We start from the raw sequence: 14,760 nt of genomic DNA on the forward strand, positions 1-14,760 counted from the left end.
TTCCTGCTTCATCCTGGTGCTATAACCATAACTACTCAAGAAGATTCTAGAGACCTCTAGGGAATAGTACTTACTCAGAGCACCCTCACTCCTCTCTCTTATTTCCCCAGCTCCCACTATTGTTGGTAGGTGAGTCACCAAAGAATGGTTCATTATTTCTCCCCTCTGGATTTTAGAAGTAACTCTAAGAAATAATCTAATAGTAGTTTATAAGCTCACATCTAATGTGTTCCCCACTAATTATCAGCCAGTCAAATAATTGACTTTGAGAAAAGGACTTTTATTAAAGTGATATAGTAACAACAATTGGTACAAAAACTTACCCTAAAGGTGTGGGATACTCTCCCTCCAAAATGTGTACAGTTTAAGGATATCTAAGCTTAATGGTAAAAGGGAAATTCACAGCTCCCAATTTGGATAGATTTTTTTTTCCTCCTGATTTCTCCTGATCTTCTCACCAGGCAAGCTGCACTTCAGCCACCATCTTTGTCTCTCTTTCCCTCTGAAACCTTTTATTCAGCTATGATAGATAAGTTTTTTTTCTAGACCTATAATCCACTTTCAGGCTGTATCTACACAATATCACACCTACATCCTCCCAATTCCAGAGCTGCAAGATACATTATAAAAAACATCTGAACAACAACAAATTCAAATGTAAGTTCTTTGAGGATATGAAAAATTTTGCTTGTTTATATTTATATTTCCAGTGCTTAGAACAGTCCATGAAACTTAATGTTTTTGACTATCTATTATTTATCTACTTCTTTTTAAGGAGTCCTCATGAAGTTTCTTTATGGTGCATGGAAGTTGTTCTATGTTCTGTTTCTCTGATAGGCTACAAAGACCAGTGATTGTATAGTTAATAATTGAACTTCTTTCAACCTTGAAGAGGTCACTCTCCCTAAAGCTATCTTTCTTTAGTATATCTAGTTCTTGGATTCACTGCTTTCTTGGGAGCTACTATCTCTAATGGGATGCCCAAATATTTCCCTCTAGCAGAGGAATACATAAACTACCTTCTTTGACTAAATTTGACTCAATTCCAACCTGAATCCTTTCTCTGATATATGTACTCCCTAATTCTTTCAACCAATCATAATAAAATTCCTTTATGATTGTCTCATTTTATCCAATAGCTCAAAAACACTCTAGTCTCAAGTTGAGTAAAGATTTGTCCAAATTTAATTTACTAGTTTTATTTGTTGAGTATGAAATGCATCAGAAAGATGTTCCTGCTTCATAATTCTATCAGGGTACAGAGAAAGTTATAGTATCAATTAGAGCTGGGGGTTGGGGGAAACCCTCTTGCGTTATTAATAACTTAATATTTATTTTTTAAATTCAATTTTATTTTATTTTCAATTAGAAATTTTCACCTTCCCATTACTTCCTCCTCCCCCACCCACTGAGAAGGCCAAAAAACCAAAACATATTACAAATAACCAAGCAAAACAAAAACCCACATTAGCTTTGTCAAAAAAATTAGAAAAGAAATTTCAACCTGTATTTTGACTCTATCAGCTCTCTGTCTGGAGGCAATATCTGAATATAACCTGAATCTCAAACCCCTTTGGTATGAAATTTTATTCTCACTAATGGAGATCAATACCTTGTGCCTGCATTGAGGGTAGAATAGAGTTAGTAAGAGCTGGGAAAAATAGACATTTGGTCTCCTCAGTTTCTTTGAGCTCCTGAGTCTCTTCAGCTGTATTTGCCTTCCAGCTTTAAGAAAGAAGATGCTCAATGCCACTTTCTCTTCAGGTTATTAAAGAAAGAAAAAAGACTCTGGGAAGAAGCTGACATGGGAAGAGAAGGCAATCTCTATCATGTCCCTAAACCCCAGATTACTGTGCTAAAGACTTCTGGGCATTTTTCCTTTGGGTGAGATTTGGGATGCTCTTTTTGAGTTAAGCCTAGATACCTTATAATGGAAGAATTTCTTCATTCTCCTGGTGGCTATACTTTAAATATATCCTTATTCATGATGGACAGAATCAACTACATCCAGAAAAGGAACACTAGGAAATGAGCGTAAACAGTGAGCATTTTTTTTGTTTGTTTTTTTGTTTTTCTTCCCAGATTATTTTTACCTTCCGAATACAATCTTCCTTTGCAACAACAACAACAACAACAAAATTCAGTTCTGCACATATATATTGTACCTTGGATATACTATAAGATATTTAATATGTACGGGAATGCCATCTAGGGGAGGGGGTGGAGGGAAGGAGGGGAAAAATTTGGAACAGAAGGGAGTACAAGGGATAATGTTGTAAAAAAAATTACCTATGCTTATGTACTGTCAAAAAAATGTTATAATTATAAAAATTAATAAAAACAACAATAACAACAATATATCCTTATTCATATATATACATATATATATATACATACACACACACACACACACACACACATATATATATATATATACAGTGTATCTAATTTCTGTTTTGCTCTCTATTTAGATCAATGTGTTTCTTTGCTATTTATTTTGTGTGTTCATTGTGGAACTGGAATTTGATGAGAAGAAAGTTAAATCTGGAATATAAAGTTTGGAATCTCCTTTGCCCTTTCAGAAATAGTATTCAGGAGTTTAGCTTGAACCTAAAGATTTAAAAAGCAGGAGGATACAATTCTAACCTGGTATCTTCTCTCTCTCTGGGGAGACCAGAATTATGGGCAATTTCTGGCCCCAACCTTCTGGGGGAATTAAAGTCTGTCTTGGAGAACAGTGTCAGAAGAATATATTAAATATGCCTTGCCTGAGAAGCACACATAACACACTAATATTTATTAAGAGACAGCTAGATGGTCTAGTCAATAGGGCACTGGACCTCTAATCAGATTCAAATTCAGCTTCAAATGTTCACTAACTGCAATACTAGCATCAATTAATCTCTATTTGCCTCAGTTTCTTCATCTATAAAATGGGGATTATAATAGCACTTATCTCTCAGACTTGTTGGGAAGATCAAATGTAAGATTTATACAACTCTTTGCCAACTTTAAAGTACTATCTATATACATTCTAGTTCTCATCATCACCATTATTATCATTATCTATCATGTGCAGAGAGACGGAGAGAGAACTAGTCTTGGAGTCCAAAAAACCTCAAGTCAAGCCCTATTTCTTACCTATATTACTGTGTAACCTTGGATGAGTCACTTAAACTTATCTGTATCTCTAGAATAACTCTATAATGTAACATGCCCTCCTGGCAGTTACAATTACTAGTCTGCCCTAGGCCCAAAAGAGTACCCCTGACCACTGACCTTTGCAGTGTCAACTCTACCCGGCTCATCTCCTCTGAGGTCTTCAAAGGTCTCTGGCCACAATCTCTGGAATCTATAGTTTAATAACCAGCACTATGCTCTAGAACAGCCACATGTAATCTTAAAAGCTTTATTATACCTACTCACATAATGCCCTGACATGTCAGTTCCCTAGTGAACACCTGGTCTGAAGACCCAGGTGTTCTCTACCAAACCCCTTACTCTAGGCTATCCATCAGCTTGGCTCGGCTACCCCAGGTTAGGGAGCCAGGTTAAAGAGAGCGACTGCTGTCTGCAGTGGACTTATATAGGGCCTGTGAGGTCACACACACAGGCAATCAGCGAGAGAGCCGGCACCCATTACGAACCTATCTCACTATGGCCAAGATCCCACCCACAGGGCAGTCCTATATCCACAGAGAATACTTCCGGGCCACTCAATCTCCTGTTGCACTGTGGCGCCACCCATTTAAAGGGCCCTTACATTATAAGACTATTGTTGAATTTTTCATTTTCAAAGAGGACCAATTCAACATAGCTGCTGATCTGCATTGGCAGATGGAGTATCCTCTCTGGAACTTCCTTATATAATGAAGTCACAAGTTTAGACTGGAGGAAAAGGTGCCAGGGCTCATAGTGCGTTATTAGGATTTGTTCTTTTCAGTGGTGTCCAATTCTTAATGGCCCCATGTGGGATTTTCTTGGCAAAGATATTGGAGTAATTAATCATTTCCTTCTCCAACTGATTTTATAGAGGAGGAAACTAAGATAAACAGGATTAAGTTACTTGTCCAGGGTTACACAGCTTATAAGTATTTGAGGCAGGATTTGAACTCATGTCCTCCTGAGTCCAGGGCTAGTGCTTTATCCACCGTACCATGGAGCTCCCATGTGCCTAGCTGTTAAGGACCATGCCTAAGTGTGAAGGGGCAAGTTGATTCTCCAAAAGCCTCCACAACTGTAAATCGTAACACTTGAAGGAATTCCAAATCAGCAGGTGTTGCTTGTGGTTGGGGAATGAAATAAATCAGAGGCAAGAGGGAAGAGGTGAGAGTCCAAAGAATGCAACTGCCTCTCAGCCTCCTTGTATCGTTATCATCCTCTCACATGAAGGTCAGAATTAGATCCCCAGCCACTAGCAGATGGTTCCCATAACAAATGGCGCCCAATGTGGGACACAAGAAACAAAGAAGTAGCAGAACTGGAGAGCTATTTGTGAGTAGGATCCTCCCAGGAGAGTTCCTTTGGTAACCCTCAGGGAAGGAAAGGGAGAAGAGACCCAGTAAGACTTTTTCAGTCGGAGTAATTAAAATGGGCCAACACAGCAAAGGGCTGAAGTAGGAGATTGATGGGGAATTTATGAAAAACACTTACTCTGACTACAATCCTGCTTCTCTTTTTGTCAGAAAATTTCTCTCCATGACATCTCACAAGGTCCAACACCTGCTATAACATCTCACCCTGCAATCTTCCAGAGGAATAGGACTGAAAAGACTTTGATAGTGCTGTTCACATTCCTTAGCATGGGGACTCAGATTACAGCTGCTGCACAAATTTACTGACCATACTGTTGGGGGAAAAATAATCGTGTTTCCGTAAAACAAAAAATGTGGAATTGTTAAGGACCACATCTAAGTGTGAAGGGGCAGGTCGATTCTCCAAAAGCCCCCACAGCTATGAATCATAACACTCCTGAAAGAATTGCAAATCAGCCTTTACTGAGGCAGATGTTGCTTGTGAATTGGGAATGAAATAAATTGAAAGGAAGAGGAGAGAGGTCAGAAAATGCAATTGCCTCTCAGTTTCCTTATGTTGTCTCTCACTTGAAGGGATTTATTCTGCTGGTCAGAATTAGATCCCCAACAGCCACTAGTGGGTGGCTCCTATAACACCTATACTACAACCAGCTCCTGACCCTAAGAAACTTAGCTTATTATTTAAATATAGGATCACAGACCAGAGTTAGAAGGAAATTTAGAGGTCATCTAATCTAACTCTTTCCTTTTAGAAGTAAAGAAACTGAAGCCCTGGAATTTTCTCAGGGCCACACACATCTCAAGTGGTAGAGTCAGAATTCAAATTCACATGCTACAACTCCAAACTAAATGCTTCTTCCTTTCAAATCCTACCATGAATATATACAAGCTGTGTGAACCAAGGACAAGGCACTTAACCTTTCTAAGTCCATAGACAACTTCTAAAACTATAAGTTTCAGATGAGTTGTCACTCTGTATTGGTGAGGAACTTTGTACATTAGAAGTTCCCCAAAACTCTTGAAATCATAGGTCTCTCTGGTCTAAAATGAAACATAGTAAACTCCTTGACAACAGGGTTTGGGTAGAACCTATGTTTGTATTCCCAGCTCTTAGGACAATGCTGTACACATAGTAAGCTCTCAACAAATGCTCATCAAAAGAACAAATTCTCCCTGAATTCAGAGGCAAGAAGAAGCATAACATAGGATTTTGTTCTTTTAACTGTGCAGAATCTGACCCTGTTAATGCAGCCACTTGTCTGCCCCAACAGAGTTTTGTCATCTCTAGAGCTGTTTGGGACTCTGCTCTTCTCCAAGCAGATCAGAGGGACCTAACCCAGGGTCCTCCAACTCACCCGCAAGGCTGGCAAGGAGCTGATTTGATCCATCGTCAGAGTGGCCTCCTTGTAGTACTTGCCCCTGGGACACAGCTTGCAGAAGGTGTCATGAATGCTAAAAGAAAAGAAACAGAAGGAAGAGTTACTAAAGGTCCTCTCTCCCCATCCACTCTTTAAGTTTAACACCTGGAATCTTAAGCCAAGTGCCAGAAAATCTCTCTCTCTCTCTTCATCACTCGACTGCAAGATCAGATTATCTTTCACTGAGGTATAGAAAGATTTCTCTCATGTTCCCAGGCCCTCAGAAGCTTACTTCTGTCTAAAACCCATCAGTAAATTCAATTCAACAAACATTTAATAAATACATGCTATGTGCAATGTTCTGAGATTAGATTTTGAGAGAGAGGAAGGGAGAGAGGAATGGGGAGGGAAGGAGGAAGGGAAGCACACAGAGATGGAGATGGAGAGACAGAGTGAAACAGAGAGACTAACAGAGAAAGAGAGATAAAGATAGACAGAGAAAGAAAAATAAACTAGATCTTGCCCTCAAGGAGCTTACATTCCATTGTGGGGTCAAGGTAAAGACTGGAAGAAAGATATAGATGATAGATACATACATACATACATACATAGATTTTATATATATATTATATATTATATATATATATATATATATATATATAATATAAGAAAAAAATGGAGACAGAAAACACTGTCTTAGGAAATCCAGGAAATCTTCATAGATGAGTTACCTTAGATGAGTCTTGAAGGAAGACAAGGATTCTAGGAGGTGACAATGAGGAAATAAAGCATACCATACATAAAAGCTTAAGGAAGGTGATAGAGAGTTGAGTTTGGAGAGTAGTAGGCTATTTAGCTGGTATGCAGAATTCAAAAAAGACAAATATGAATTCAGGCTGGAAAAATAGAAGACTTGTTCAGGGCCTTAAGTTTGAGGCTTTTATCTTGCAAGTAATGAAACATCACTAAAGGCTGTTGAAAAGAAAAATTACATTGAGTGTAATTTAGGAACTCCTTGGGAAAGATTTATACCCCACAAACTAAGATCAGTTAATTGATCAGCAGGTTGTTTTCCAAATGCTTTTTATATATTCATCATCATGTTGGGATCAGGGAAAAATTCTAAGCAGGAAAGCTTTATAAGTAACAATTCCTTTTTTGTTGCTCAGTCGTTTTTCAGTTGTGTCTGATGCTTTATGACCCCATTTGGGATTTTCTTGGCAGAGATACTGGAGTAGTTTGCCATTTCCAGCTCATTTTACAGATGAGGAAAATGAGGCAAACAGGGTTAAGTGACCTGTACAGAGTTACTCAGCTCATAAGTATATGCTCCTTGGAAGGAAAGCTATGGCAAATGTGGATAGCATAGTAAAAAATAAAAATAACAAATATCCATATAAGTCAAAGCTATGTTTTTTTCCCCAATAGCAATGTATGGCTATGAAAATTGGGCTATAAGAAAAGCTGAGCACCACAGAATTGATGATTTCAAATTGTGATGGTGGGGAAGACTTGAGAATTTGTTGGATAGCAAGGAGATACAATAAATAAATTAATTAACTTAGATTATTCACTGGACAGTCAAGTACTGAAGATGAAGCTTAAATACTTTGGCCACACGATGGTAAGACTGGTGTTATTGGAAAATACCTTGATGTTGGGGAAGATTGAAGACAAAATGAAAAAGGAGTGGCACAGGATGAGATGAATAGATAATGTCATGGAAGGAAGGAGCATGAGCTTGAACAGACTTCAGAGATAGTGACAGAAAGACCTGGCATTGCTATGATTCATGAGTTGGACACAACTGAATGGCTGAACCACAACAACAAATAACAGTATACAAATAAGCCATGGATACTGAATTGAACCAAAGGTTTTGCATTTGTTAACAAAAACTATATAAATGTGGCAACACATTGAGGCTTTTTCAATTCGCCAAATTAATAAGTTGATTTTTGAAATCCTGGAATTTTTTGACATATCCTTACTTCTCAGTCAGTATATTGTTTTCTTGTAAGTATTTATATATATTTCTACTGACATGAGTTGTGAATGCTTTATATAAAGTATATGAACAAATAATTGGCCCAGCGTTTGACAGATCACTGGCATCTTTTAGTTGTAAATATGTGAGGTCTTCTATTAAAAAAAGTTGAGTCAGAGTTATTTCTGAGAAGCTGATAAAATACTTTGCTAGTAATTTGTGTGGGACTATGAAGCCAAAAGTTATTGAGGCAGTAATTATAGATCTTATCTGCTCCTCCATTCTACTTTCTTAGAGAAGGTAGAGTTTCTCTCAGCTCCCTTGAAACAACTTTTTTTAATCATTTTTATATTAATGGCATGTCGATATTTATTCCATGTTTGATGCAACATGCAATCTTTATTGTGTTGAACTTCTAGTGACCATGCAGACCAGTGGTTTCCAAAGTGAAAGCAAACTGTTTTAGTTGAGAGGGTGGGGATGAAGAGGGGTAATGAATTGATTGTTATATATGACCAACAATCAGAAGCTGGGAAGATGTTTAGCATCTCGCTCTCACTAAATGTTGCCAATCATTGGTATTCTACTAAACTTAATATATAAAGGAATAATAACAGAAAAGAAATTTGCTCCAAGACTTTTTCTATCTGAATGTCATTAGAAAAGATCAGAAGAATCCACCTGTTCTGGAGAACAATTTGAAACTATGCCCAAAGAACTACAAAATTATGCATATCCTTTGATCCAACAGTGTCTCTAGTGGGTCTGTATACTAAGGAAATCATAAAGGAGGAAAAAGGACCCACATGTGCAAAAATGTTTGTAGCAGCTCTTTTTGTGATGGCAAAGAACTAAAAAATTAGTAGATGCCCATCAATTAGGTAATGGCTGAATAAGTTATGGTATATGAAAATAATGGAATATTATTGTTCATTAAAAATGCTGAACGAGATGATTTTAGAAAGGTCTGGGGAAATTTACATGAACTGATGCTGAGTGAAACAAGAAGAACGAGGAATACATTATACACAGTAACAGCCAGATTGTGCAATGACCAATTATGAAAGACTTGGTTTTTCTCAGTGGTCCTGTGATCCAAAACAATCCCAATAAACTTTGGATGAAAAATACCAAATGCATCCAGAGATAACTATGGAGACTGAATGTAAATCAACACATGCTGTATTCCCTTTCCCCCCCTCTTTTTCTTGTTTTTTTTTCTCTTGTGGTTTTTTTTCCCTTTTATTCTGATTTTTTACTCCCAATATGATTTATAAAAAAATCTATGTTAAGAAATTAATGTACATGTATAACCAGGAAAAACAATATTTTTTTAAAGATCAGAACAATGAAATACAAAGCAATGTATGATAATTATTTAAATAGAATTTATCTAGTTCACAATACGATTTTCCTCACAAAAACTGAAATAGCATTCTCACTGAAATAGCATTCTCATTTTGAAGAGAAATAAATTCATTGAGGTTAAGGGATGGACCCAAGATCACACAACAGAACGGCTAAAGTAAGTCTCCAAACTCCTAGTTTCATACTTTTTCTACTTTATAAGGTATTTCTCTCTCAAACTTCAATTCTATGTCTCTAGATTCTTGGAACTAGGAGGCAGCTAAGTAATCAAGTGATTAGAAGGTTGATCCTAGAGTCAGGAAAAGCCTGAATTCGAATCCAGCCTCAAGCATTTATTAACTGCGTGACCCTGGCTGAATTACTTAACTTGTGAACATGTCTGCCTCACTTTCCTCAAACGGTATAACGGTATAAAGTGTCAAAAGGTAAAAATGTCACCTACCTCCCAAGACCACTGTAAAGGTCAAATGAAATTATTTTTGTAAAATGCATAGCACATAGGTGCCTAATAAATGCTTATTCTTTGCTGTTGCCATCCCACAGGATATCTCCAAACTAGCTACATCTCTCCTCAAAAAAAATCTAAAACCGTTTCATATTTTTGCAGGGTGTATAATGAGATGATGGCCTAGGCATTAAGAAACCTGGACCTGAGTCCCAGATTTTCTATTTGCTACATTTGAGTTCTTGTGCAATTCAATTAAGGGAAGGGATATAAAACATCAGCAACCACTTTTTCCATAAGCTTCCTCTCCTCCTAGCTTGGAGCCAAGTTGATGGATATCAAACCTCTCAAATCCTGTCCTAAAGCCTTCTCCAGGACAAAAGCAGCCATAGAAGCCATAGAGTTTAGCTAGGAAAACAAGAAGATGATACTTGCTAATGGGCTCATTAAGGCCATTTGATCTCTCTGAAGCCAAAATCAGGGAGGCCCCAAATCTATAGCCTGAAATTGCTAAAATCAACTTTATTTTGTGACTTCAGAACTAATAGTATTAAAAGGAGAGAGCAGGAGAGCCATATTTTTCACCTCCTTGAGCAGACTGAGTTGCTAGTTCCAGAGAGTCTGGGGTTCTTGGGTTGTTCCTTTGCATGTCTGCATTTGTGTTTCCCTGTTTATCACTGGAAATTTCTCAAGCACTAGTTTGTTTTGAAAGCTTCCTGAGGTCTTAAGGACAGAAAATACCTTAGAGTTTGGGTAATGATGATTGTCATAATTTCATCAAAGATCCTTGGTATCCTGTCCTTAGAGATCATAATTTTAAATCTGGCAAGTATGATAAAACTTTGGAAATTAATGGAATGTATAACAATTGACTGAACATGTTGTGATAGATTTTTGTGATGGAATACTATCATATTATAAGAAATGACAAAGTAGGGTTGGATACAGAAAAAGCCAGAAAGATTTATACAACCTGATACAAAATGAAGTAAACAGAATTTAAAGTCCATTGTACATAGTGACAGCAATATTGTAATGATGATCAGCTGTGAAAGACTTAGACACTCCAATACAATGATTCAAGAAAACTCCAAAGGATTTATGATAAAAAATGCTGTTCACCTTCAAAAAGAACTAATAACTTTGAGTTCAGATTTCCTTACTTCTTTTTTGGCTACATGGATAATATAGAAATATATATTTGCATGATTTCACATGTATAATGAGATCATATTTCTTATCTTCTCAATGAGGGGAGCAGAGAGAGAATATGGAACTCAAAAAATTTTTAATGAATATTAAAAATAAATAAGTGATGAAGGAAAGAAAAAGAATCTTCCAAATACTTTAGTGTTCATCTATCCCAGATTCCTCATTTTACAGATGAAGAAAACTGAGGCTAAATGACTTGTCTAAAGTCATGTAGCTAAGTAAATTTCAAAGTCCAAATAAGAATGCAAGTTCCTTTCATTCCAAATACGAGCTCTTTGTTCAGCACTATGCTGCCTTTTTAACAAGACCTCCAGAGTCCTAGTATGTCATGGGACCCTGACACAAACAGTGTGATTTCCCAAATGGCCAAGAAGGCCCTTATGTTTGAGGATTGATAGTGAAATGCCTCTTGGACCCGATGTACGCATCACTCCCTGCCATAAGACATTCTCCTGTGTGTCCAAATATGGATCAATGGATTCTAAATGTAGGACTGTAGTCATTACTAATGGACTCCAAAGTCCCAACGATTTAAAAGCTCACCCAGCCAGGCTGATTATCAATCAAGCAGCCACAGACGGCAGCTTTCCTCCACCTCTTGCTCTCAGACAGGGGGAATCAGGCCATAACCAAGAGTGCCTAAGCTTCTCTCTGCAGCCTTCCTTCCCTCTCATCTCCTTTGGTATGCTCAAACCCTAAACGTGTCCTTAGTTTCCAGCTCCCAGTCCGGGGCCACCGCATAAGTATTCTAAGATCTTTTTTTGTTCTTGTGATAAATATAGTTACAGAAGCATGAATAATGAAATGGATAAAGAGTCTATGGTTAGAGTCGGGAAGACAGGTTCGAATCCTGACTCACTGACACATACCATGGGCAGTTTTCTGGAATACCATTAAGAACAGGGATAAGACTTTTCTCTGAAAATGTGTTTATTTATTGTTAAGTGTAAGGTGGCATGTTGGGTATTAAATGCCGTGGAATAGTGTTCGCTGAGGGAGAAAATGACATCATATAGCCAAAGTGCTCTACACACCTTAATGTTAGCTATTAGTTACCAGGACAGCATAGAGGTGGGGGGATAAGGGGAAAGGGGGAGGATGTGATTTGTACACAGATGTGTGTGTGTGTGTGTGTGTGTGTGTGTGTGTGTGTGTGTGTGTGTACATACACAGAGAAACAAAGAAAGAAACAGGGAGAGAGGAAGGGAGGAAGAGAGAGAAACAGAGAGAGGGAGGGAAGGGGGGAGAGAGAAGGAGAGAGGGAGAGAGATGTAAAATTTTTAGATGAAAAGATAGCTTTCAGCTGAGGGATTCAAGGAAGGCTCCATATAATAGGAAATACCTAAGCTGGACCTTGAAGAAAGAAAAGAATTCTAAAAGGCAGAAAGTCTCTGTGGACAAATGCATGGAGATAAAATGAACAATCATTTTCTGGGCTGGGGAAACGGAATAAGCATTCAAAAAAAATGTAATCTCCCTGAGGCAAGGATTCTTTCTTTCTTTTCTTTTCTTTTTTTTTTCTTCTCTTCTCTCCTCTCTTCTTTCCTCTTCTCTCCTCTCTTCTTTCCTCTTCTCTCTTCTCTCCTCCTCCTCTCTTTTCTCCTCTTCTCTCCTCTCTGTTCTCTCTTTTCTTCTTTTCTCCTCTCTTCTCTTCTCTCCTCTATTCTATTCTCTTCTCTCTTCTCTTCTGTTGCCTCTTCTCTTCTCTTTCTTGTATTCCGAGCTTTAGCACAGAACCTGTGCATAGTATGTTTAAGAGATATTTGTTGTGTTGAATTGAATTCATTTGAATTGAAGGCAGGAAGGCTGAGGTACCCAGGAGTCTCTCTGATCATAGAATCATAGATTTAAAGATGGAAAGGACCTTGGAGAGTGCCTAATGCAACCCACTCATTTTACAAATGAGCCCAGAGGGGCTGAGTGAGATCCCTGACTCTCATAGCTAGGAAGTAGTAGGAGTAAGTTTTGAACCCAGGTCATCCTTATTTTAAGTCTAGCATTCTCTATAATGCCACACTCTATGCTTTAGATGGTAATAGTAGTGATAAGGAGGAACCTGGAGGTCCATGAACTAAGTCTCAACGGTATTTGGATATCCTCTAGCCTCCCTACTTGGAAATGTCCTTTCCAAAGTACATGGACAACAAAGAGCCCTTTCAATCCATGGAAGTTAGCCAATCAGAAAAGTCTAAGATGCTTCAGTTTAGGCTTCAGGTACCTAGAGGCAGCTGTCAGGATGACTTCAGCCATGATTGTCCCCCCCGGGGATTTTGCTGAATTGACTCCTCTGACCCCAGGCCATAGATTGGCTGATACACTTTATCTTGAGATATGATAGAAATATATATATGAACAGAGAGTTAGGAGACCTGGATTAGAGCCCATCTCTGACACTAACTTGTTCTATGATTTTAGGTCAAGTCACTTAGCTGGCCTTCAGTTTTCTCCACTATGATGGTTGAATAAGGTTACTTCCAAGATCCTTTTTATTTCTGCTTATTCCATTTTTCAGTCACGTCTGACTCTCTGTGATCTCACTTAGAGGGCTTTTTTTTTTTTTTAGCAAAGTTACTGGAGCGGTTTGCCATTTCCTTCTCCTGCTCATTTTACAGATGAGAAAACTGAGGCTAACAGAATTAAATGCCATGCCCAGGGTCACACAGCTAGTAAGTGTCTGAAGCTAGATTTAAACTCAGATCTTCCTGACTCCATTCCTAATGCTCTATCCACTGCACCACCTAGTTCTATGAACTCTCATAGCATAAACTTAAATATTATTTCATTACTCTACTCATCTACTTGGCTGCTTATTAACTAATACAAACTGTTGTCACCATGGATGGACATCTTAGTGCCTCTTAACCCATACCAGCAACCTGGAGATTGTATAAACCAGAGGTTTCAAACAAATGGCCAGGCAGCAAGAACAGCAGAACCAGAATAAAAAGTATTTGGGAAATATTTACAACAGAACAAAGATAATGTTAATATATTGTTTTCTAAGCCAATGAATCCTTACATGGTTTGGGTTTTTTTTTTTTTTTAGTGGTTTTGTTTCTGTTTAAGTTAGACTTCCCTGACATAGACCTCATGGAAACCATGGACCAAGCTGGGTCAGGCATGACAATGGTCAGTCTGGTTCAGCTCAGGGAAACAGAGTAGCAATTAGCATATGGGGAGGTCTGTGACAGCTGCAGAATCAATTCTACAATTAATCTATTGAAAGAGAAAGATGAGTATCAGATCCAGGAGAGAAACTGGGAATCAAATCTTAGAAATCTAGAGCCAGGTGAGTAACCTTGGGTGAGTAGCCAGATAACAGGGTCAAGTATCTGGCAATGGGCAAACCACATAGGTGGTCAAAGGCAGGAAAGCTGTGAGAATCAGGCTGACCGGCAACAAGAAAATCAGCCCCCAAGCAGGAAACCTGAGAAAGGATTAATCAGAAAAGTAAACAACTCTTCTGTATTTCATTATCTCCAGAAACTCATTATTCTATAAGATGAAATCCACTGTTGTAATTCATATATCCTCAGAGTATTTCCCTTCCAGGATTCAGGTCTTCATCATGTCCCCTTGCCAGGTTATTACCTCCTTCCCCACTATTTTTCAGTTTCTTTTTATGTGTCATTTCCCCCTTTAGATTGTGAACTACTTGACGGAAGGTAATATCTTTTGCCTTTCTTTGTGTCCCTAGCAAATGTTTATTGACTTCTGATACTGACCTTAGTCAATAACCTGAAAAGAGAGCAGGTGGCCATGGGGGCAATTGGGCCAAAGTCATTCTAAACAGAACTAAAGGCTGTGAGCATCCTCCCAAAGTGAACATCTGCTCTGAGAATGGATGAGGAATCC

The 14,760-nt window shown here is 38.1% G+C and overlaps 1 protein-coding gene across 2 annotated transcripts in view; it reads right to left on the reverse strand.

The window, feature by feature from the left end:
* The window catches only part of CIB4 (calcium and integrin binding family member 4), an 87,023-nt gene that overhangs the window by 71,381 nt on the left and 882 nt on the right, over positions 1-14,760 (reverse strand). For both annotated transcript variants that reach the window (XM_074297315.1, XM_074297314.1), the window contains exon 3: positions 5,891-5,987. In XM_074297315.1, the coding sequence (XP_074153416.1) occupies positions 5,891-5,987 (97 nt within the window). The remainder of the gene's footprint in view (positions 1-5,890; positions 5,988-14,760) is intronic.

This window comes from Sminthopsis crassicaudata, chromosome 3 (assembly GCF_048593235.1).
Source record: "Sminthopsis crassicaudata isolate SCR6 chromosome 3, ASM4859323v1, whole genome shotgun sequence".
In the NCBI taxonomy this organism is placed as follows: Eukaryota; Metazoa; Chordata; class Mammalia; order Dasyuromorphia; family Dasyuridae; genus Sminthopsis; species Sminthopsis crassicaudata.